The sequence below is a fragment of the Thunnus thynnus genome, chromosome 3 (assembly GCF_963924715.1).
Source record: "Thunnus thynnus chromosome 3, fThuThy2.1, whole genome shotgun sequence".
NCBI lineage: Eukaryota > Metazoa > Chordata > Actinopteri > Scombriformes > Scombridae > Thunnus > Thunnus thynnus.
Genome location: NC_089519.1, coordinates 30,777,501 through 30,800,594, shown reverse-complemented (window position 1 = coordinate 30,800,594; position 23,094 = coordinate 30,777,501). Strand labels below are relative to the sequence as shown.

Below are 23,094 nucleotides of genomic sequence, written 5' to 3'. Positions count from 1 at the left end.
TCCAGGCCAAGAGGTTTTTACTTATAACAACTATTTGGACAGCATTTGTTAGAAAATACTTATTCTGATAAAAGATTTTTGAGGGATTGCAATAGTTCCAGTAGAGCCCTGAGGTCAAACATCAGCTGCTTCATTCATGCTTCACCATCAGTGGCTCATTCATCAGCTGCTTGGCTACCAGCTGACTAGTAAAATCAGGATTGGGAGGTCTTTATTACCTGACACTTCTCACCAACTACTCTGTTAATACCTTCATGCCATCCTTGTCATAAGTTACAGGATGGAGGAGATGAGGATGCGTGAACTGGGTACTGGGAAGAATCCAGTTGTATAGGGAGTCAAGATAAATCAGCATTAGCTTTGTTGAAAAAGGTCAACACCACTCCTGTTAAGATAATGTCACTTAAAGACATGCTGAACAAGTTCTCAGACATTTACAAGCAATTTTTAGTGTCCTTGAGATTCAAGATACTGTCACATTACCAGACGATCAAGCGTTTCCGTTTAGCAGATTAAGTGTACCTCAAAAGAAAAGATTTCTGTCAAAATACTCTACAGTATGATCCTAACCCCCAATGCTCATTCACTCTGAGTCACCTTGGATATGAGAGTGGGCTACATGCCTAATAATGTAGTGTTCTAGAGGAAGTAAGTGCTTGCATAAGCACTATGCAAAAAAAAAATGTGGTCGACTAACCCTGAACTCACACAAATAACCTCACTGAACAATTAGTGGGTGTGAGGCAAGTTTAAGGGACAGATACACATCAGTTCTTCCAGCTGTAGAGATGATTGCTGTACGTTTACCAGAAGTACACAGCAACACTTCAATTTAAAAAAAAAAAAAAGCAAAGAAACCAGAAAATAACCACATTTAAGAAGCTGGAACCACAGAATTTTGGCATTTTTTCTTATAAAATGACTCTGATTATCAAAATAGTTGGCAATCAATTAATTGACTAATCATCGCAGCCCTATAAGGAAGTTAAAGTCAAGTTTTAGGGCAGTTAAACAATAAAGTAATACGCAAGCATGATACATTAGCAGTATCATAAAATTATGATAACTTATAAGTCAGTTATCAGTTTATCAAAAGCCATCATTACATGCTGAATACAATTTGCTGTTCCCAGTTTTTTGGACAACAGCAACATCGCTAACATTTTAAATGCAAAGGTTGCTGACATGTGGTTTATGTATTTCTGTGGTTATTGGATATTTATGCAGTTTACTGGTTTAGTTAACTACTGAGATTTTACAGACTAACATTGGAAAGGTCATATAGTCAAGGCCTTGATTGATTTAACTCGCAAGATGTAGTTTTTTCTCTTATTGACAAAAAAAAGCAAATCAATTCATGGCACAAACAAGCCCTTGAATGCCAATAATTACCTCGCTTCATCAATAACTCCAGGTCCCTCACGTTTAAACCTGATTCACCAGGGCGGTCACCTTTGCACCCTTAAACACTCCATACTATTTAAGTTTGTTTCTTCTGATCAAAGGTTCTCATTTAAAAAAAAACAACTAAATAAATCTTCTTTTCTGTCTTTATTAGCGGGAAATTCTTCTATATTGTTGCAATAAACTTGTAGGCCATTTATCAAAGGGTCTCACATGCACAAAACCAGTTTTGGGCAGGTCGTTTTGAGAGCTGCTAATGAGGTGTTTGCCTGTCACTGTGTGCAGTTAAATAAATCCTAATTAAAGAATGGAGATCAGATTCATGTATTTCCCCTGAAAATGTATATGGAGCGTTTTGGTGATTACAGATTCATATTTATTCACATCTGACCTGGTAGTCCTGGGGTTCAGCTACCTGTTCAGCATTACTATCAGTCAGTCTCTGCTTCCACTTGTTAACAAGGTGTGCGGGGGGCTTACACTTTGCGAGTAGGCGGGCGGAGACGCCTGAGGGCTTGTGGTTGGTGTTGGCTGTCCTGTTCCGTCTGGTAGAAAAACATCCTGAGAGCCTCGTCGTGCAACAACCATGGCGGCAGACCCAGCAACCTCTGGGAGAGAAAGAGATGAGATGATGGAGAACGGGATGGAAAGAGGTTGGAAAACAGGAAGATAATGGAAGAATGCAGTAAAGAAGGATGTGAGGAGTGATAGAGTGACAGTGTTTGAAGTGGAAGATGGGAAAGATGAAGGAAAAAAATGGGAAAAGAGGGAAGTCAGGGTGCATGGTCATGTGAGACAAGAGGGGTGTAAGGAGAGTGGGAGTTTGATGGAAGAGGAGAAGGAGAGGTAGGGTGGTGGGAGAGTCAGAAGGAGTGGATGAAAAGAGAGGCGATGAAGCGAGAAAGATTACAAGTGCAAGGCGAGTGAAGGCGAGAGAGTGTGGCAAAGTGAGAACCACGTAGGTTGCGGGAATAAAAGAGTAAAGCAGAAAAGAGAAGTGAGTGAGTGGGAGAAAGAGAACCTGATCATGTTTTTAGCGATGGAGCAACACTGAAACATGTCAAAAGTCCCACAGCTACAGTCAGTCAGACGTAATGTGGGCACAGGGCAAAGCAAAGAGAGGAGAGCAGCAACGCCTACATGTTGAGCTCGATCTGCAAACTACTGCTGAAATATCCAAGTCAGTGCTTATCCACCTACAGCATCGTTCAGCCCACAAGTTGTAGGCTACTGTAGTGCATGCTGCAGAAGATACCAAGCATGCCAACTATTCTTTCCTTATTGTGCAGAATAAAAGGCTCCACTGTGCACAAAATTTAATTTGATTACCTTCATATACGCGTTGAGTTCAGGGATTCTGCTTTCTGCAATCTCTCGTTTGTTTCCAATAAAGATTTTTCCTAAATAGAGACATAAATAGACACATATTCACACATAAATCAAGGTGGAATGAAGGTCACAGGTTCTAGCAAGACTGACTTTTAGACCTGGAGACAGAAGTATAAACAATAAGTACAAATAAAAAACGTACATAGGCCATTTCAAACATATAGGCCTAATCTTGCATTTATAAAATTCTGCAGATTATGTGTGCACATACATTTTCTTACGTAGTGAAGTGGAAATGGATAAATAAAGTGACAGAATCTAATACGCTAGTTATCTCTTTGAGCTGTTAGACTGAGTGTATGTGATTTTTCTGCAGTCTGCACACCCAGCAATGACGTGTGTGTGTTGTGTTGATTTACTTCTTCTATTTCTTCTTTGGGTGTTTTCTATTGTTTTATCACTTCCCTGTGTTTGTCATTTTGAACTTTTCCTTTTTTGTGAAAGACTTTGTAAAACCTGTTTCAGTATGAGTGCTATAAAAACATGGTGACACACATAGATGCATCAGCCTCTTTAATCTTTATAATAGGGTCGCAGTAGCAGTGCTTTGAGTTTTAGTATATGCTGACGTCAGCATGCTAACATGCTCACAGTGACAATGCTAGGATACTAATGTTTAGCAGGTAGAATGTTTACCATGTTCACCATCTTAATTTAGTGTGTTAGCATGCTAATATTTGCAAATTAGCACCTAACACCAAGTGCGTTATAGCTGAGGCTGATGGGAATGACATTGGTTTTGCAGGTATTTGGTCATAAACCAAAGGATTGGACAAATTAAAACTTTGACTTGACGATGGCATTAGATGAAAAGTCTTGGGATCATCAAAGTGATTAAAATTCGCCCTGAGGGGAACATCAATATCTGCACCGAACTGCATGGCAATCTATCCAGTAGTTGTTGTCATAACCACAAATGTCAATGTGATGATGGTGGTGCTAAAGGAAACATCACCAATGTCAGCAGGATTAATTCTCTGGGAACCATGAATGTGTGTAAAAAATCCATGCTGTAGTTGCTGAGATATTTCAGTCTGGACCAAAGTGATGGACCAACCGACTGACTGGACATTTCCATCTTGAGTCACACTGTTGGTGTGGCTAAAAGGAGAACCATGTGTATTATGGCTTTAAAAATCTGAGAAAAGGAAAGGCTATGTATGTATATTTCTGTGTTTGTGCGTACAAAGAGTTTAAGTCTTTACAGAGTTTTATGTAACTGGCTTCTGGTGAAAGTTCTCTTGGAGTTATGTTTTTACAAGAACACCACATACTGTATCAGTGTGTATAGTTAATGACATGTTATATTGAAACCAAATTTATATTATCTCAAACTAGACGTGAATGCACCACTAGAAAACAACCTTCTCGACAAGATATTACCCTTCATCCCCAATATCACACCAAGACCAGTCAAAAATTATGAGGCACAGCACAGACTCCTAATGCCCGAAATCAGGCTCCTCAACAATTCATCCGAGGCCATCTCACACTGCTGTTAAATCAAATTTAGCACAGTCTTAATGACCCTCAGCCACAATATTCAGCCCCTCTCTCTTCTCTCAATTTCTCTCATCTCTTTCACTCTTGAGCACAATAACTGACTCAATCATTCGCGGACACAAATTCACTCATTTGCTCACTTACTGATGAATCATTCACTCATTCGCTCACCTCTGTCCATCTCCTGGGGCCTCGCTGAGTAAAACGGTCTTCTGACCTTGAAGCTGTCACATAATAGTTTCTATTTCTGTTTCCTATTGTAATGTCTACATGTTTAACCCAGATAATATTCCTGTGGATATCACAGATAACATACAGAATGTAATGGAGAGATATTAAATTGATATATATTTATATTTTGTAGTAATTGTAACAATAAAATAGCAGTGATGCTTTTTAAGGAAAAATAAATGCATCTCTATTAATTGACCAAAGTGGTATATATCCTTCTCCACTAGTTTCTTTTCTGTTCCTTCCCATCACCCATCTCCCCTCTGTCTCCCTCCTCCCTCCCCCCTGTCTCTCTAATTCCCTTTCCATCTTGATGAGATTTGGCACTGCAATTAAACCCATCAGATCTAATATTATCCAGCAAACTCCTCAGTGGCAGATGCTAAATCAGAGTTTGTAGAAAAGTAGAACTTTCCCAATATAGCAAGTGACAATGAGTAGCACTGCTTTAAAATCCTATAAAGAATTTATGTTAAAAATGTTACAATAAAGGCATCAGTACTCTAATATGAGTCTAAAAGATTGTTGCTTTTAGACAAATGAAAAAAAATCGACATGTATCTGCAGTTATCAGCAGGACTAATTAAGTCTGATAGTGAATTAGTCTGAATAAACTATAAAAGAGGTCAGAGAATACACAGTATCACATCCTGCTCATGTAACAAAGGTTCATAAAAAAAGGAAGAAAGAAAGAAAGATGCAAACAACATCAGTGTTACTATCAGTCAGACATTTTTCATTTACTGGTACACCATGATGTAACCATTAAAATCATGTACCTCTAAGAGTTTTTTTCATATTTATACATGCATTATAATATGGGCAAACAGCTCACAATCATAAAAAGTACTATCACATTTCATTGCAACTCTCACTTCTAAATGCATTTCCATGATTTCTGGCGCATACACTATGTGGCAAACTCGCCACAGTGCCAAAAATAAGAATCATTGGTGCCTTTTACCCCTTGTCTGGCACACAACGCATACAGTGAGCAACAAAGGAATAAAAAACTCAGGGTAGAGATCAGAGAACAGCAAAAGCCTTGTTTTAACGGAACAAATCCTATCCAGCTCTGGCAGAGCTCCAGCTGTAAGCCAACACCACAGGTGCACCATGAAGATGAGACGGATGAGGCTACTTTGGAAATGTGACTCTAGAATACACAAGATCAGTAACATTGTCCATTGATCACTGGTTCCTGGCTCACGAGAGTTGAGATTTGCTTTTGGACTTTTCTTCTAAAATACAAAAATACATAGAATGTCTTCTCAGTCAAACAGGTGATTTTTAGGAGTAAAAATTTGCACATACAGGTTACAGTCATGCCGTAATGCCAGAGTTTATACAGTGCATGTTTAAAATATCGCTGGTTGTTAGGGGAAGAAAAGTAACTGCAATACAACTGAAACACTGCTGTTTTCAGCCACGTTGAATTTTGTACAAACATTCATGGTCCTCAGAGAATGAATCCTATTGACGTTGGTGATCCTCTGACTTTTCCTCTAGTGATACCAGCAGGTCAAAGCTTTCACTTTTTCAGGATGACATGTGATCGCTTCGATGACTTTTTATCTAACGCCATCAGAAGGTATACATTTTTACATTTGATCACACATTCCTGCTAGCCTCTGTAGTACTTTGTCTTTTGTGCTCATTGGCAAATGTTAACATGCTAACACGTTAAAGGAAAGTGTTATCATTGTGAGCATGTTAGCATACTTGAACGTCTAAGAGATAACAAGCTTTTTAATCTTGGTATTCAGAGCATCTAAAAAAGCAATTAACGTTATTGTTTAGGCAGCAGTTGTGACGATGTACAGTCATCGTCCTTACAATCAGATTACTGCTCTTCTGCAGGGATGCTGTATACACATGGGCTAAATGTGACATTTCATTTGTTTAACACACTTCACTAGTTGATAGCAAAACTAAAATCAGTTGAGCCTGAACAGAAATAAACCTGTGTGTGACTTAAGTGTGATTACAGTGCAACTTGATTCTCCATCTATATGCAATCTACACACACATGCACCCCTCACTCTGTCCTCATCTCTCCTAAATCGATGGTCCGAGCCACACATTCAAAGCCTTCAGGCTTTTATTGGTGCAGATGTTGGTTTCCAGTCTCCGATAATCAATACTGACACTGACGGCGGCTCCCAGACAGACAGACTTATGAGAAAACAATGAGCTAGAGAATAAAACTGGAGCCACGGAGCAGAGGAGGACAAGAGGACAAACACAGACACACTGACTGAAGCCTTAATACATGTTAAGTGAAAATCTTACATCTCCTGTCTCAATAATTTTGATGTTTTATGTTAATTTGAAGGAAAACGCAATCTTCTGTTGGCTGAGAAGGAAACTATTTAATAAACATCACCAAATAAAATGAAAACTGCAAGCTAAAACTGTTATTATGCAAGTATTAATAGTATCTCAGCGTAAATGCCACAATGACAAACTCTTGTATAATCACTGTATTTAGCAGTTTACACTAAGTGAGTCTGAAAGTGGCCTCTGTTTGCTCAGCATGACTTTGAGTTTTAAAAAGCACTCGTCAGTCTCTGGCTCGTTATTGCACTCGCTGACTCTTTCTAATTTAAAGTTTAGCTTTGATTGCGGCCAGAACAGGTTCTCCCTCCCAGCACTTAATCTTCTTTAAACAACAGCTCACTTGCATGGGCCAATGAGTTTTCTTCCTTGGACTTCCCATTAACTTAGATTATTAAACTTCCTGACATGCTCCGGTGGTTGTATGTCTTCGTTCTCTTTATTTCTCTCTTATTTCTCTTTGCACAACTTAACTCCTTGTCATCTCGCAACTTTATACCACAATCCTGCTCCCAGTGGTTTTATAAAACTGTGGTTTTATAAGTCAGCACGAAGTAACAGCGTTTTCAAACCTGCAGTTCATTTGCTCTGGTCCAAATCAGTAGATGGGTTGGTAGACTTAATTCTTTTATCACAGAAAAAAAAATTGAAGAAAACCAAAATGTATCACTAAAAGCCATGTGAGAACATCCACTCATTGCTTAGATGTGTCTGGTGCTGCAGTGAGAACGTAAATACAGGAAGAAGATCCTGAAGAAGATCCTAGCTCAAACTTACAGAGTAAGCCTTGTAGTTGGGTTCACCACAAACAAACCACTCCAGAATTCATTTGTGATTGAACTGAGACTGTTTCCTCTACTGAGTCTCAGTCAGTGTGGTTGTTTTGGTCGGCACCCAAGTAAAATGTCTGCGTTCAGATCTGCCCAAATGAATCATACCAAGGAGAAAGCAAACCAGAGTCTGATTCAACTAAACTAAACAACACAGGTCTGCAAACACCCTAAGACACATCACTGCTTTGCACCTGTGAGCTGTCAATGTTTGTCACTGTTCATAGGGCTGGATGTGCTACAAATCATGGTTTTTCCTTAATAGTGTAATTAGTAATAAGTAGTCACAACTGTCTTATTTTCTACATGTTACTGGTGTCCTGGTAGCTCAAAAGAGGCCCTAACAGAAATGGAGAATTTCTGGAAGCAGCGTAACCCACAACTGACACAATACCATCACTCCTGTGTTGCCCCGTGCTGCAATACAACATGTTGAACATGGTTCTGGTGTCAGAAATACTGCGACTTGTCGGTGAGATACGGCTCATACTGTGTGTAACTATAGCACTTGCATGCTTTTCTTGAGGGCAGGAGGAACTACACAAAGCTAAAACCATGAGACAGAGTGGTTTTAGCATTGGGAAAGGGATCGCTGGTGGTCTGAGGGGTTGCAGAACCAGCGTCTTTGCATGAGAAGTTCAAGGCCAACAGAAGGTGTCGTCTTAACTGGCTGACAGATGCATTGTGGGCCATGAAAATGCCAATGTGAGGGATGGATGGAAACTAGTCTTAGGTCCCACCAGCAAGATAAAGATGATGATTGTGGAGGAAACCCTAACCTCCTAAGTGGTGTCCTCCTAAGCTAACCTTAACCTCCAGCGATTTCATAAGGACGCTTGTATTACATCTATAATTTCTTGCTATGACCTCAAGCCAAATACTTATGATTTATTGATACAAATTAAGTTTTCCGTTATAAAGTCGGAGAAGGCAGCCGAGATAAGAGTTGGAGGATTGCTGGTCCTCTTTTACAGGGCAGAGCAAGGACATCAGTGATTCTGGAGGACCTCGGCATCAAACTGGTGCCACATTAGAGGCACTTATTACGTCTCCCAATTAGCATGGGATAGCTTGGGTAAACTGGAGAGTTATTAGTAATTGCGGAAAAGGACATTTGGGTTCTCTGCTCTTTCTGTTGCCATCATGTACCTGAAGAGGATAAGCCACTTGAAAATGGATGGATGGATGAATCTGTCTCTTCCCACACCCTTTCCCTTTCTTTTTTTTCTTTACAGTTTGTCTCCATATTTCCCCCGAGGCATTCATCTGTCCCTATCCATCTGCTCTTTTCTGACTGTCCATCACTGTGGACGATACTTACTTACTACAGTCATGTGATTTTTAAACTGACCTTGTAAGGTACTCCTCAGTGGCACCGCAATGCCTAATGTAAGTTTTAAATGCAGAATTTTCGCCATTTAGCTCGATAGCATGGCACTTTGCTACAGATGTTTCAAAAAATAAAGAGTTTTATTCCAAAATGCTTCAAAGATCTTATGAGGAGAGAAACTATATTAGGCTCAATGAGTTCAATAGTTTATAAAAATGTTCACACTTTATTTTTCAGTGATTTTAATTACTTGTTATGCTTTACAAATCATCATTGTCCTTACAAAGTAACTTTTACAACAATTTTAATTCTCATGAATAAATATTTTTCAGATATCTCACTGGAGAGTGTTACAACGGAGCATTTCAGTGCTCAACTCCACATTATTATGCAGCAGCATGTGCCTAAAATATGCTGTCACTATTCCCTTGTGGTTTGAATAGAATTGGATTTACGGAAAAGTGATTTCACACCAAACTTGGTCTAAATTGTAATCAAATCTGTAAGGACCACAGCAGTAATTATTCTCTGCTACCTCCTCCATGATTTCACATATAACTAATGTATTTTGAAATTCATCAAGCAAATCCAATCACGCCTCAATCCACTTTGAACTCTTGGGAACAAAAACAGAAGGGTATGTTTGATTTGTGATGTCTGACATGACAAATCTAGGTCCAACAGCAAAGCAGACCTTGGCTTTTAAAACCATGTTCAGATGGGTTTCAGTTCTTCCGGCCTCAGGGAGGAAATTCAGCCAGCTGTCACCATAAACTCAGTCTGCTCCTCTTCATATGCATGAAGGGGAGCAGAATGAATGTGCATTCAAAGGTGAAGGTTACAGAGTGACAAGGCAGAAATGATGTAGTAAAGAACAGTCTTCCCTCTGTATTCAGTCAGCAGCAAAGCCCCACCAGAGTAAAATCACTGTCATCACTGTGAAACAGTAGCCCTGCTGATTCTACTCTACTCTCTCTAAACCAAAAGGAAAATAACTATCATTAATATAATATACGCTTTCAGTATAGTAAAGGATCCAAAGGACATGCAGCATACACAGTACTACAACTTTAAGAGCAAATTGTACAGAAGACGACCAACTACAGTCAGATATCCATGTGTGTTTGTTGTCTGCTGGATTTCCTATAAGCACCTTAGAGGAGAAACAATCACTGTCCCAACAAAAGTCAGCAGGCAGTGATGTGAGGAAAAACAATCATTTTTAACACTTTTCTACTTTTTACTCACTAGCCGTTTGTTGTCAGCCATGACTATTATCAAGAAAAAACAAAACAAAAACACGTTTTCTGTTCATTATTTGCTGCATTACTTTCTGGATGTTAGCACTTTGACTTATGACCTCTCCACTGGAGCATGATTGGTCATGGACTGGAATTAGGAATTTAAGCTCATTTTACTGTTACAACTACAAAGGTTTAATATTACACTATTCACATGGCAAAGCAACTAACAGCAGGAATGTGTGCTTCCATATAATTGATTGGCCAACACAGTGCATTGTTGACATTTACTGTTGCAGCAGCATTTGAGCGAGGTACAACTAACCTCCCAGACCACATCTGGTCTAGAAAGCCTCTGTATCAGCACTACTGCTCTACAGACCAAAAGGTCTCATTGAAATGAATGAGGGGGCTGCATTTTTTTCACACAGTGCTGCTGTCTGTCTGAACACGGCTTACTCGTCAATAATTAGTGATGGGTAGGCCTGTGACTAACGATTATTTTCATCATTGATTAGTTTGCTGATTCATATCTTGATAAATTGTCTATAAAATGTGCTTCAAATCCTCACATATGATGACCTGCAAACAGCAAATATTTGGCATTTTTCCTTTATAAATGACTAACATGATTAATTGATTATCAAAACTGTTACCAATTCATTTTCAGTCATTCGACTAATTGTTGTTGTTGTTTTTAAAACAGTTTTCATGTCCTTGTTCTCTTGCAGCAGTTGCCCTCACATAAACCTGCAGTTGAGGTCCTCACAACGTTGTAGGTTCAAATCACAACCAGCTATCATCATTATTTATTATGTCTTTTGGCCCTTCAGTCCACATTGTCTCAACTTTTAAAGAACAGATTCAAATGTTGCTCAGAAATGTATTTAGCAGCCCTAGTTGGGTTAGCCTACGATAGCCTTTTATGTAAACAAAGTCCTGCATGGTAGCTCCTGGCATTGTTCATCTAGCTAAGAAAGCAACTTAACATAATTGGAGTTAAGAGACTGTGACTGTTTACATAGTTTGGGTCAGACATTTCCTCGTGCCTGTCAGACTTCAGAAGATTAAAATCAGAATTAAAGGGTATAAAAAACTGTCTGAGCTGTGGGCTCCCGATAAACATGTATTTGAACAACGTGAAATCTGACACCGTGTTGAATTTTGTGGCGTGATGTGTTTGCATGCTGCTGCAGTTATCAGTGCTGTGGACACACTCACTCACCTGGAAGGGTGGGCAGGACGCAGGTGTTGGGACCAGGTCTCTCTGGGTCATCAGGACAGTATTTGGACTCGAGGATCTGGTGGAGGTTGAAAAATTCTCTGTACCTCCTGTAGATCAGATATTTACTCCCTCCTTTAGTCTTCACTTCAATCACAAACATCTGGGAGAGAAACAAGAGATATGACCTTTAGAGAAAGAGATTTATGTTCTTGTCTCTATAAAAAGAGGTTGTGGACATTTTATCAAACTTACAAAATAGTCAATGAAGCCTTTTTTCTCCTCAGTATCAGCGATGGTGGCACTGACGGGGATGTTGTGAGGCAGCTGATCGAAGTCACTGATAAAATAAATGATATGGTTAGAATATTTTGATATATTTGAACACTAAACTCAAATACTTAAGTAGATTTAAATCCACCTGTCCATCAGAAGCTACTGCACCTACACATTTTGGCTTTTTTTTTTTTTTTTTGAGGTGACTCACCCTTATGTCTAGTCAAATATGCTTTGCTGCATGATTTCAGTCTATGACAGCAATAAAAACACCCTGAACTTGTTTATAAAAAGCTGCAGTACTGTATTAAACTTTTTACGGGTGCAGAAATGAGTTGCACAGCCTGACAACTCTGCGCATATGCAGAAAAAGTCCGCGTCTAGTTTCATTACCCTGTTGTATTTTAGGTGCAAATCAAAGAAGAAGTGAACTGAGATATAATAATAAACTGATTAAATAGACTACAACAACCACTAGGATAGGACAAATAGATATTTCATTAACTTTTATTGCCTGTTTATAGGTGCCGCAGACACATGTTAGTTAATTAATACAGACACACAGTTGTTTTTTCATATTTCAGTCCGCCAAGAAAACTCACCTTTCATCTCGTAACTGCTGCAGCGACATGGTGTAACGCGCAGTATCGACTGCAGACAAAGAAAGAAAGTTCAACTTCTGTGCGGACAAAAGCGCTACTGACAGGCTTTCAAACGAAGACGACAGTCTTCACTGACTGAATCTGCGTTTGTGAAAGAGTCTGTAGGCGCAACTGTGCGGAAACAAGCAACAGGAAGCGAGAGTTCCCCAAGAAGACCAGAGGATGGTGCGCTCATTTCGCCGTGCCGGTGTGCCGCACGTACAAGGGCGGGGAAAGCCAGTTAAAACTGGGCGCAGGTGGCACAGAAGGAGGGAGATATGATGGAAAGGCTGTATCAGCTGACGATCAATCAGCAGCAGGTAGAGTGACAACAGTTGTAAAAGTGCTTGGTGAGGATGACGAGTGAAGGCTGCTAAGTTGTAGAAATGGGTAAACATCTGGTAGGACTACAAACAGCTTACAGGGTGAGTTTATCCATCACCAATAAATAAATACATAAATGAATACATAAACATGTTCATTTGCGCCTGTAGTTGTATCCTGCAAACATCTTGGTTTTATCTTAAACTTTTGCAAGTCTGGAATTTTGTTTATGAAGCTCAAAGCATTGTAATTTAAAACATTTCACATATTCAACATGATATGGTAGCAGCAGACATGTCAGTTTACTCAAAACCAAAACCAAAACTAAATGCATGGCTAGATAACACTACAGCTCAGTGAGGAGGGTGCTTTTTTTAAATATTGTGCTAGGATTTGGGCTCAGCATTTTAGACATCTTTAAATTGTTGACAAAGACAACGCAATACATTTTAGATTTGGAGTCGGTCATGCAAAGCTTTAAAAGGATACTGTATGTGTTTAACTTGCTGTTGGTATAAGTGGCTTGTTGTTTACTTGCCACTCTAGCTGTTCCTTTCTCTGGGTTTGACAGAAGTAACATGTGTAAACCACATCCATCTTATACAAACTGGCAATACACCAGTTTTGAAAAGCACCCAGCGTGACTGGATTTAATCAGGCATGGGTATACAGACAGTTGATACGGAAGAGGATCTTCCTGTTACTGATCATCACATTTCTTTGTGTGTTCAAATTAAGTTGCTGGTATGCAGGTATTTGTGTTGCACAGGTGAAGGCATCTTATTAAGTTGCTGCGAACCAAATGACATAATCTAACATACCTCTGATACTGACAGCTGGCTTCTTAACTGATAAAATAAATCAAAACTATCTATGTTAAGGTCCTATTTGAGATTATTAAGTAATTCAGTTACATCTTGCATTTCATTTTGTACCTGTTTCCTTTAGATTAGATTACAGTGGAAGGTTAACACATCAAGTTTACTGGATATCCCCCTGGTGTTGAGGCCTCTATGCAAAAAAAAACCACGTACTGTAAATGAGTTCTCAAAAGCAGCTTTATAAATAGTTGCATCCTACCACGGGACCCATCAAGCGCTTCTCAGGAAGTGCCCTTTCATTGATTATTTTTACAGCACTTCTGTTTTTATTAGTCAAAAAACAAAACCTAAAATGTGAAAGAGGGGAAGTAACATTAAGTAAGAAAGAGGTCGGGCTAATTTTGCATTTGCATTCCTTTTTTTTTTTTTTATGTTAGAGGGAAACATGATCATCAATAAATCACTCCCACACTCAATTTGACTGAATACTGTGAACAAGCAAAATGGTTGTTGATTAGCGGCAGCCTGTATCCTACAATGGACGACAAAAAGCACAACCTTACCGCCTTCAGATGTTCTGTTTTAAACATGACATTAACTTGCTCAGTCAAATGGATATTGGCTATTCACAAATGCTGTCAATTAATCCAAAAATTCAATTAAGGTAAGCTGTGATTAATCATGATTAGTTGAAAATTTAATATGAGGCAATTTTCTTAAAACTGAAGCTACAGAAGTTGAATAAACATCCAGTAAACAACATACTGTAGAGCTTCTTTCTGACCTTTTATTTAATGAGACACAGTAAGTGATGAAGAGTGTGTCTACAAAGCAGACGATTCAAGCTGGACACTTCTGGGATGTGCAAGTTGAAATTAAATCTTTAATAAAAATCTAATGTTTTTAAATGAATTTTGATAACAGAGCTAAATAGTCTAATTTAAAGACACAGAGTGAACTCTCCTTTTTCCAGATCCTTAGATTGGAGACAAATATATATTACAAACTCACTTCAGCTGAGGCAGACTAGTTCGTTTATTCTAAAGTGTTCTCTATGTTAACATTAGTTTCAAGTGGAAGACTTGCACTGTAACTGTAAAAACAGTTTGCACCATATAGTAAGAACATAGAGTTCACATATAACTTTTACATTTACACCTTCCCAAGCAGGTGTAAATCACTCCTTACTAACTGTCACATTGGAAAGGTTTGAAAGATGAGATGTAAGACGAGCTTGAAGAAACTGATGACAAACATGCACACAGTATTCTACTGTACAGATACTGTCTCTCGGATCCGCTTGAGATGGGAATCACTGCTGACACCAGAAACTAACTAATATATACGTTATTTATGTTTTTATTTATTTATGACCATCTTTATGTGATTCCATCCTCACCTCAGTACAAAGTATAATAGAAGCTAATGATATATGACTGTTGAATTATTAAGCTATAGCTCAAGTATAGTGCAACTGGACAAAGAGGCTAGTTTAGTGTGAAACTGTAACGTAGCAGTTTGTGCTGACTTTAGATTATGAATGTGATCCCATCAGGAGTGGCATTTTCTTATTTCTCCTCGAGGACAGTGCAGTCAACCATCTCTGCTCTCTGCTTTGCTGCTGCTGTACTTGTACTTTAAACTATAAGATGTCCATTTTCTCCTTCTGTTTGTTGAGGTCATGAGTAAATGCAGTCTTGAGGAGAACCACTAAAGGTACATTTGAGACATGAGATGATGTGATAAAGAGCTCAAACTCAGAGAGACGTTGTCATATTCAGCTGCATTAATTTAAAATAACGTATTTATAATCATGCCTGTGCTAACACTGCCAGCACTTCCATTAACAAAGGCTATTCTCAAACCTCTGACTGGGAAATATATCGGTGGGCTCAGAATTTTCTTGATTATTATCCTTTGTGTTCCTGTTCTCATGTTCTGTGGTGTCTCCTCCACCCATTTAGTCAACTTTTTTCTCACAGCGCATGCCAACATTCTTCTTTTCTTTTCACCTTTCTTATCTTACGTGAGGCAGAAAGTACACATTCTCCAAATCACTAGCATTACAACACAACAACACACACCCTCACAGTGTTGACTTCTCACCGTTCTTTCGCAGTTGACATTGATAGTTGAAACTGATCCGGAGGGAAATAATTGGAGCAGCTCCAACATGAAATGTGCAGTGATTAAAGCTTAAAACACTAGATGTCAGCAAAGTTGTTGCTGTACTGGAGAAGTGTGTGTGTGTGTGTGTGTGTGAGAGAGAGAGAGTGAGAGTAACAACCATGATTTATTGTCTAATCTCTCTCGAGTGCTCAAGATGACATGTAGGTTATTGATTACGGTGATCATTTCTAATCAATCATGATCCATCTGATCTCTCATTGTGACGCCGTTTCTACCTCAGACTCTCTGGACACCGATAAAAGAGGAATATTCATTCATATGTCAATGAATCAACACACAATACAACATCTAGTCAAGGCAAACGACTCATTTCGGGATAGAAAGCTAAAAAGCTGCAATTGCCAAATAAAAAAGAGTGTACGCAGCACTGCACTGCAGCAAGTTGTTTACTTGTTAACTACAACACCTGAATCACTGCATCAGTAAGTACATGCATAGATTGAAAAAACGTGAAAAAAAAGAGGATTAAGGCATTTACATGTTTCAATAAATCAATCAAGGTGTGTTCACAGTGTTTATATGCAGTAAATGTTTAAGTTAGGTTAAGATTGAGTGTGTAATGTATATGGGTAAAATTGTGGGCGTGAATATTTGCTTGTGTTTGTGATACAAAGTCAGAAATACAGTGTACGTGACTGTATGTGTAAGAAAAAGGCAGAAAGAGTGCAACAGAGTGTGACAGTGCAATGAAGTGTGTGTGTGTATGTGTGTGTGTGCAGCGCATATTGACTCCATATCTATTTTCATGCAGCCTGAGATGGATCCTTTGAAGCACTGCTTGTATAACAGAACATCGCCGGCCATAAATTGCAGAAACATTTTTCAAGGGTGTATTTATCATCAAGGTCAGGCCAGCTGCTGGAGTCTGCTGTGTGTGTGTGTGTGTGTGTGTGTGTGTGTGTGTGTGTGTGTGTGTGTGCAAGAGAGAGGATTTATGGATTGTGAATGTGTATACTATGAAAGACAGTTTGTGTGTGTACTGTAACTGTGTTTGTATATAGTATATTGCCTGCTAGCCTAGGAGTTAAACTTTAAAACACAAGTGCACTTTAAAAAATCTGCTGATGAAATATAATAAGGCCTTAAGTTGACAAACAGGTATCAGCACACACACACACACACACACATTCGCACGTAGAAACAGAAGAAGTGAGACTGACAGAAAGTCTCAACAAACATGCAGCTTGTGTTTACCATGATGACAGCTGGTTACTGTGGAGACGTCATAAGGGAAGTAGAAAGAGGAAGAGATGATCCTGAGTGGAGGGATAATCTACATACTGACACTAACTCAGAAGCTTTTATCTAAACTAAAATTTCCACCAAATGTGATACTATTATAAGATAATAATATTTTATACCATGGTTTGGGTGAATAATCTTTTCTGATTGGCCGGCAGGTGTGAGTTAAAACCGTTTAATGCACACGAAGTTCGGCTCAAGTTCAATCACCGTTCTAAATTTATGCGCTACCCAGCCTGTAATCATAGCAACATTAAAGAGCACAGCTGTCAAAGCGTACTTGTTATGAAATTTTGAGGAACTTGTTTAACGAGTTTAACGAGTTTAACCGTTTAATACACACCTACTTACATAAATGACTTTTTTCACACTTATGTTTGTAAAGAATAATCGCTCAAATAAAGGAGAGGTTGTCAAAGTTATGATAAATTGTTACAGATTATATCACATTGTCTAGATCTCATGAATAAAAAACATCAGACTTCAATTGTTTTGTCCCCAGAATGGATATAATGTCTTATCACCAGCTGGAGAAAGCACAGATTTTGTGGTTTTCAGGTCAAAAGTTATTAGCGTGTCTAGATTAGAAGTGGGTTGGAAAAATTTGGTTGGAAAATATAAGTTCTAGGTTATATGTTACATTTGCTGCACCTGTTACAGTGGGACAATTTACACCTTTACCATTCTTATTAGTGGAGTGAGTTTGTTGATATCACATAATTCCCAGCAGATAGTAGGTCTGCCCAACTTTAACCTGAGCAGAAACCTAATGAGTCTCAATATCTGAGAACAACTGCGTCAGTGTGCAGGACCTTTAAGGGTTAAAGAAAGCATCTACAGTAAAATAGACACATTTCCTTTGTCTGTAAATAATAACTGTAGCCATACGGACACCAGTAGTAGCTGCACCTTTAGTGATTTTTTAAACATAATTTAAACATGGTTAAAGGCTGTAAAGCTACATAATCTCATGTTCTTACGATACTGTACTAAGGGTGAGGATTAGGTTTAGCTGAAGTTTGAATTTTCTCAGAGACAATTTCACTCACCTGCTTTCCCTTCACATAGTAGACACTAAACAATCAGCATGACTAACTAGAATCTGCAAGGGAAATATGGAAGATGTGGTGTATCTCATTACTTAACAGGTTGGCTGCGTAACAGGCCAAACACCCAACAACTTGGTGCATTCCTTTCAAAACTCACCATCTCCCACACACGCCCACACACACCAGCCGTAATATGAGCACTAAATATATCACTAGAACCAAAGCCTGCAGTGCACTCATGCACATATGGCAAACAGGGGGGCTTCTTCTCCCACTGTGCTCTACATGCCGGCCTGTATTGAACTCATGACGTTATGAGTAGTCATTTAGTCAAACCAAATGAGTCCGAATTGACGATTTGCAAACTCCTTAAAGTCCCCTTCCACTCAAAAATGTTAGGGGCTTATCGTTATTTAGATGTTTGAGCTTCACTGTGCTGAGTGATGTTTGTGCAGAGTTTGACACTAGAAGCCTGTTTTCACTTTCATCTGCTGAAGGGGCAAAGTTTCTCTGTGCGAGTATGATTTGTGACTTCACAACTAGTTTAGAGCCAATCCTGGTTGAATATGCAACTTAAACAAGTGTGATGTGGAAACTTGAAGCCTCCAGTGCAAATGCTCTGAGAATGGACTTTTTAGTGAAATAGGAGACATCTTGTGTCCAGCAGTTGAACTTCTGAAATGAAAAAATATTTTCATATTCATAGATTCTCAATTTTTATAACAGATGAGAAGGAACAGATGTACTTTTACAACTTTTATCAAGGTAATTGAACTTTTTTTGTGGAAAAGCCACATCAGACACAAACTATCATTCAAATCAGAGTATTTGTCATGTCTGGAAGGGATCTTTAATGTTCAAAAATGAGTCCATGTCAAAGTTGAGCATTGAGCCTTTGGTGCTTGAGGTTGAGACTATGAAGAGACTATGAGACTACGCCCGCCATATTAAAAAAATAAGTAGTCAATGCATTTGTTTTCAGACTTCAGATAATAAATATGAACAGCTGTCACTCCCAAATGCTGCTGTTTCATCTTTTTTTTTCAATGGTTGTGTTGTAAGATCCTGTCTAGATGTGACTTTATACTGTTAATAAAGCAGATAAACTGGCCCAAGCCCTCACTGTACACTAGTCCTAGTCAAGTATCCATCTGGTCAACAGAGCCCCCTAACCCAGTACAATCACTGGGTTCCCCATGTTTATTTTTAGGAATATATTTATGCTAATCTTTTGGTGAGTAGATAAGGCATACCCCAGTGATATCAATACCACACACACACACACACACACACATACGGATAGCTGTGGCTTGTATCTACTCCTGCCATGACTTAATGCGCATAGCAAGTTGGTCATTAAAAACCCATTTAATTCCTCTCTCTCTCTCTTCCTCTATCTGTAACTCTGTCTGTCTTCATTCCTCTTTTTCATTTGATCCATGGATGACTCTGTGTATCTAACATCTATTCATGCATCACACTTACTGTACTGGCATCTTTGCATTGTCTATTTTTATTCTCACTCCAAGGATTTGGTTTCTTATTTGGTTATTTAATAAGTTTTATGGCTATTGACAACCACGAGTATTGAAAAATAAAAAGCAAAAAAACATATTAACAATGATTCTGTCTCTGTTCACTAGACCCCAACCTTTTTTTATTCTGCTCACTCCAGTGTTAATTAACATTGTTCCTCCATCAATACTCTCATTATTCTTCTTTGTCTGTCTCTAGTCTTTATCCTTGACAAACTCTTCTTTCGTCTCTCCTCATTTATAGGCATTTCATTTACATTAACCCATCCATATGTATCTCTACATCTCTCTATCTTCCTCTCTTGACCCTTCGTCCCCACTACAAATCCTTCCTACGCGTTGTCCTCGCCTCCTCACCTCGCCCCTCCCTCCCTCGTTCTTCTACAATGCTGTAAAGTGCTGATGAAGGGTAATACAGTAGAGAAGAGAATACTACGAGAGCGTCAGGACAGGACACTGAGAGAACAGAGACAAAGACAGACATAAAGACTTTCAGACAAGTATTTTTTTTAGCATCCAGTTATGCAACGCAGTTCCAAAACTATATGAGAAGGTGCATAAGCTCTGAAATGCAGTTCACATATTATGTTCTGTGTGTTCCACTAAGAAGGTTGGGGGGTTAGTGTTAAGTAACTTTGGTTAAGGAAAGCAACTGATGATGGTTTTTTGTTTAAATGCTTACAATGAACTATGTTTACTTTTTGATAACAAGTGACCTTCTGTGGTCGTGACAATAACGACCGTCCTGTCTCAGAATTAAAGGAGGAAGAAGTGTGATGTCGTTATAGTGGACTCTGACACAAGAAGCCATGTTTCACAACCTGTCTCCTACCACCTGTGACACAATCTTGCTTTAACCTTAACAAAGTAATTTTAGATGTCTGGATGAACCTAACTCAACTGTATCATAAGGAGGACGATTGGAAAACGCTCACAAAAATAATTTTGGATGGGACTGACAAACAGCCCAGCTTGTCAGTTCAGTATTAAGACTTGTTTCTGAATGAGGATCCTGTAGAAGCTGTGCTCATTTTTTAGCAAACCTTAACATGTTTTCAAAGGTTTTCATTGATGATTTAATGTATAAAATGTTTGTGGTTAACATGTTGGAAGAAAACGGTGATACTGCAACACATGATTTGCAGGTGAGTGCGACCCAGATGAACTTCTGATTTGTAACTAAAGTCTGAGGTGAAATTAAAATATAAAAAGCAGAAACACTGTGTTATTATCAGGTATTAACTCATAGCTGTTACATAACATCCAGTGATCACAAAACAAATATTACAAGACCTCATGCCCTTTCGTTACACTAGCTACAGTCTAACAGCTAAAAAAGTTCTCTCTGACTCTTAAAAACATGTACTCACCATAAATTAATTTCTCTTTTGGCCTTGACTAAGATGGTCTAGAACATCACTCACCAACAGATAAGCGAATGAAAGGGAGAAAGATCGTGGGAGAGACAGAGAGTCTCCTAAGCTGTCGGGGTTCTGACAGGATGGCGACCGATAAGTGATAAAGGAGGAGGCATGAGAAGATACGGATGCAGTGAAAAAAGAATAAATTTGTCGCTTGATATCGAGAGAGGGAAGTGGAAGGGGAGGAGACATGAAGGAGAGATTAGGAAGGTGATGTATGGGGAATAACAACACTTTACATATCACAAAAAAGCTGTGGATTTCATCTTTCTTTTGCCTTTTCTTTCCCTTTCTTTCTCTTTCTACATGTTCTCTGCGCTTAGGATTAAACTATATAATGAGCAGGTCTGAAAGATTCTTAAAAATCTCCCTGTGGCAAATCAGATACTGAAGGTTGTTACATGGAATATAAATGGTTCTCATAGCTAGTAAAACGTAGGAGATGTCTGGCATATTTAAAAGGTAAAAATGTGGATATAGCCTTTATACAAGAAACCCATTTGACAGTATTAGAAATAATGAAGAGGAAAAGAGACTGGGTAGGAAACATAGTGCAAAGAAATGGATGACCAGGAATGAGTTCTTTGTGTTGAAACCATATTGTATGGGGTTAAAATGAATCGTTGTAATATCTATGCTCCTAATGTTGAGGACCATGTTTTCTTTCATAAATGAAATGATATTATTATTTCTAAAAAGATTAAGACTAGCTATCTCTATGTTGATGAGAGATCTGGGGTTAATTGATATGTGGTGATTACTGGGAAGGAGAGTATTCCTTTCTTTCTCATTTTCATGGCACTCAGTCTAGGATTGATTATTTTTTTAATTTCAAATCAATTTACTGAGAGCATAATAAATAGTAACACTGGGGCTCTTTCATTAACAGAGCATGCAATGGTAGATTTCCAATTAGAGATTCAAGAAGAGAAAGTTTTCATGGGGTACAGATGGTACAGTCTTAATTCATTATAATCATTACAGAATTAACAAGTTAATAATTCAATCACAGAAGACATGCTTGTTTGTTTTTTTCTGAAAGCTCTACAGAAAAAAATGCAATAATATGGGAGACTTAGAGAATCAGATACTACAATTGGAGAAGAATATTAAAGCACAATGCATCAAGAAATACAATTTATAAATGTAATATAAATAATATAATATATAATAATACAATTGTACAAGATTTATAATGCTAAAGTGAAGTCTGCTTTATTTCAGATGACATTGACTTATTATGAAGAACAAGATAAAACTGGGAAACTTTTGGCCAATCAGATAAAAAAACAAGAAAATAACAGCAATGCCAGCAATTCTAAATGAACAAAATAAACTTATTGCAGACACAAAGGGCATTAACAGAGTTTTTTATGATTTCTATAAAAGTTTTGATGAGTCTGAGGATAATTCAGGAGAGGAGGACTACAAAGCTTTTTGATGGAATAACTAAAGTTACCTAAACTTTCCAAAGAACAGATAGAAAGAGTTTAGAGGCCCCTATCACAGAGATAGAGGTTAGAAAGGCCATCTTACAATTAAATGACCTGGGGTTAGATGGTTTGCCCATAGAGTGCTATAAATCTTTCATTGACATAATAGCCCCAAGATGAACAGATGTCTTTACAATAGCATTACAAATAAAAAGACTACCTGAGTCCTTTAGGGAGTCCCTGATAACTCTAATCCCCAAAAAGGACAGAGATTTAATGGATCCCGTTTATTGTCCTCTTTCATTGAGTAATGCCGATGGAAAGGTGCTATCAAAGATCATAGCTGCCAGATTAGAGAGAGTTCTCCCAAGTATTATTCATAATGACCAAGTGGGTTTTATGAAGAATAGGAGATCAACCGATAGCATTCGGCTCCTTCTGCATCTTATTTGGCTCAACAGGTCAGCATCCTGCCCTGTCACTGTGCTTTCTCTGGATGCAGAGAAGGTCTTTCACAGGGTAGGATGGAAATATCTGTTCATTGTTCTTGGTGAATTTGGTTTTGGTCTTGATTGATGTCTTGTATAGTGACCTAAAGGCCACTATTCAGACTAATGATTTCCCCTTTTTTTACATTATCAAGGTCCAACAAGCAGGGGTGTTCTATACCAACCC

The 23,094-nt window shown here is 38.5% G+C and overlaps 2 protein-coding genes across 4 annotated transcripts in view; one reads left to right on the top strand and one right to left on the bottom strand.

The window, feature by feature from the left end:
* ncf4 (neutrophil cytosolic factor 4) overlaps window positions 1–12,484 on the bottom strand; it is a 36,578-nt gene extending 24,094 nt beyond the window's left edge. The window contains exons 1-5 of the mRNA XM_067585373.1: window positions 12,366–12,484; window positions 11,743–11,827; window positions 11,491–11,650; window positions 2,734–2,804; window positions 1,885–2,012 (exon numbers count right to left, since the gene is read on the bottom strand). Of these exons, the coding sequence (XP_067441474.1) occupies window positions 1,885–2,012; window positions 2,734–2,804; window positions 11,491–11,650; window positions 11,743–11,827; window positions 12,366–12,394 (473 nt within the window). The 5' untranslated portion in view covers window positions 12,395–12,484. The remainder of the gene's footprint in view (window positions 1–1,884; window positions 2,013–2,733; window positions 2,805–11,490; window positions 11,651–11,742; window positions 11,828–12,365) is intronic.
* pvalb7 (parvalbumin 7) overlaps window positions 1–23,094 on the top strand; it is a 40,763-nt gene that overhangs the window by 10,135 nt on the left and 7,534 nt on the right. Inside the window, exon 1 of one of the 3 annotated variants that reach the window (XM_067585376.1) lies at window positions 12,586–12,724. The exons of 1 other annotated variant lie outside the window; for it this stretch is intronic. The gene's annotated coding sequence lies outside the window, so the exon portion shown is untranslated. Of the gene's footprint in view, window positions 1–12,585; window positions 12,725–23,094 lie in introns of those variants that run through there. One more of the 3 variants, XM_067585379.1, reaches the window with a different exon arrangement.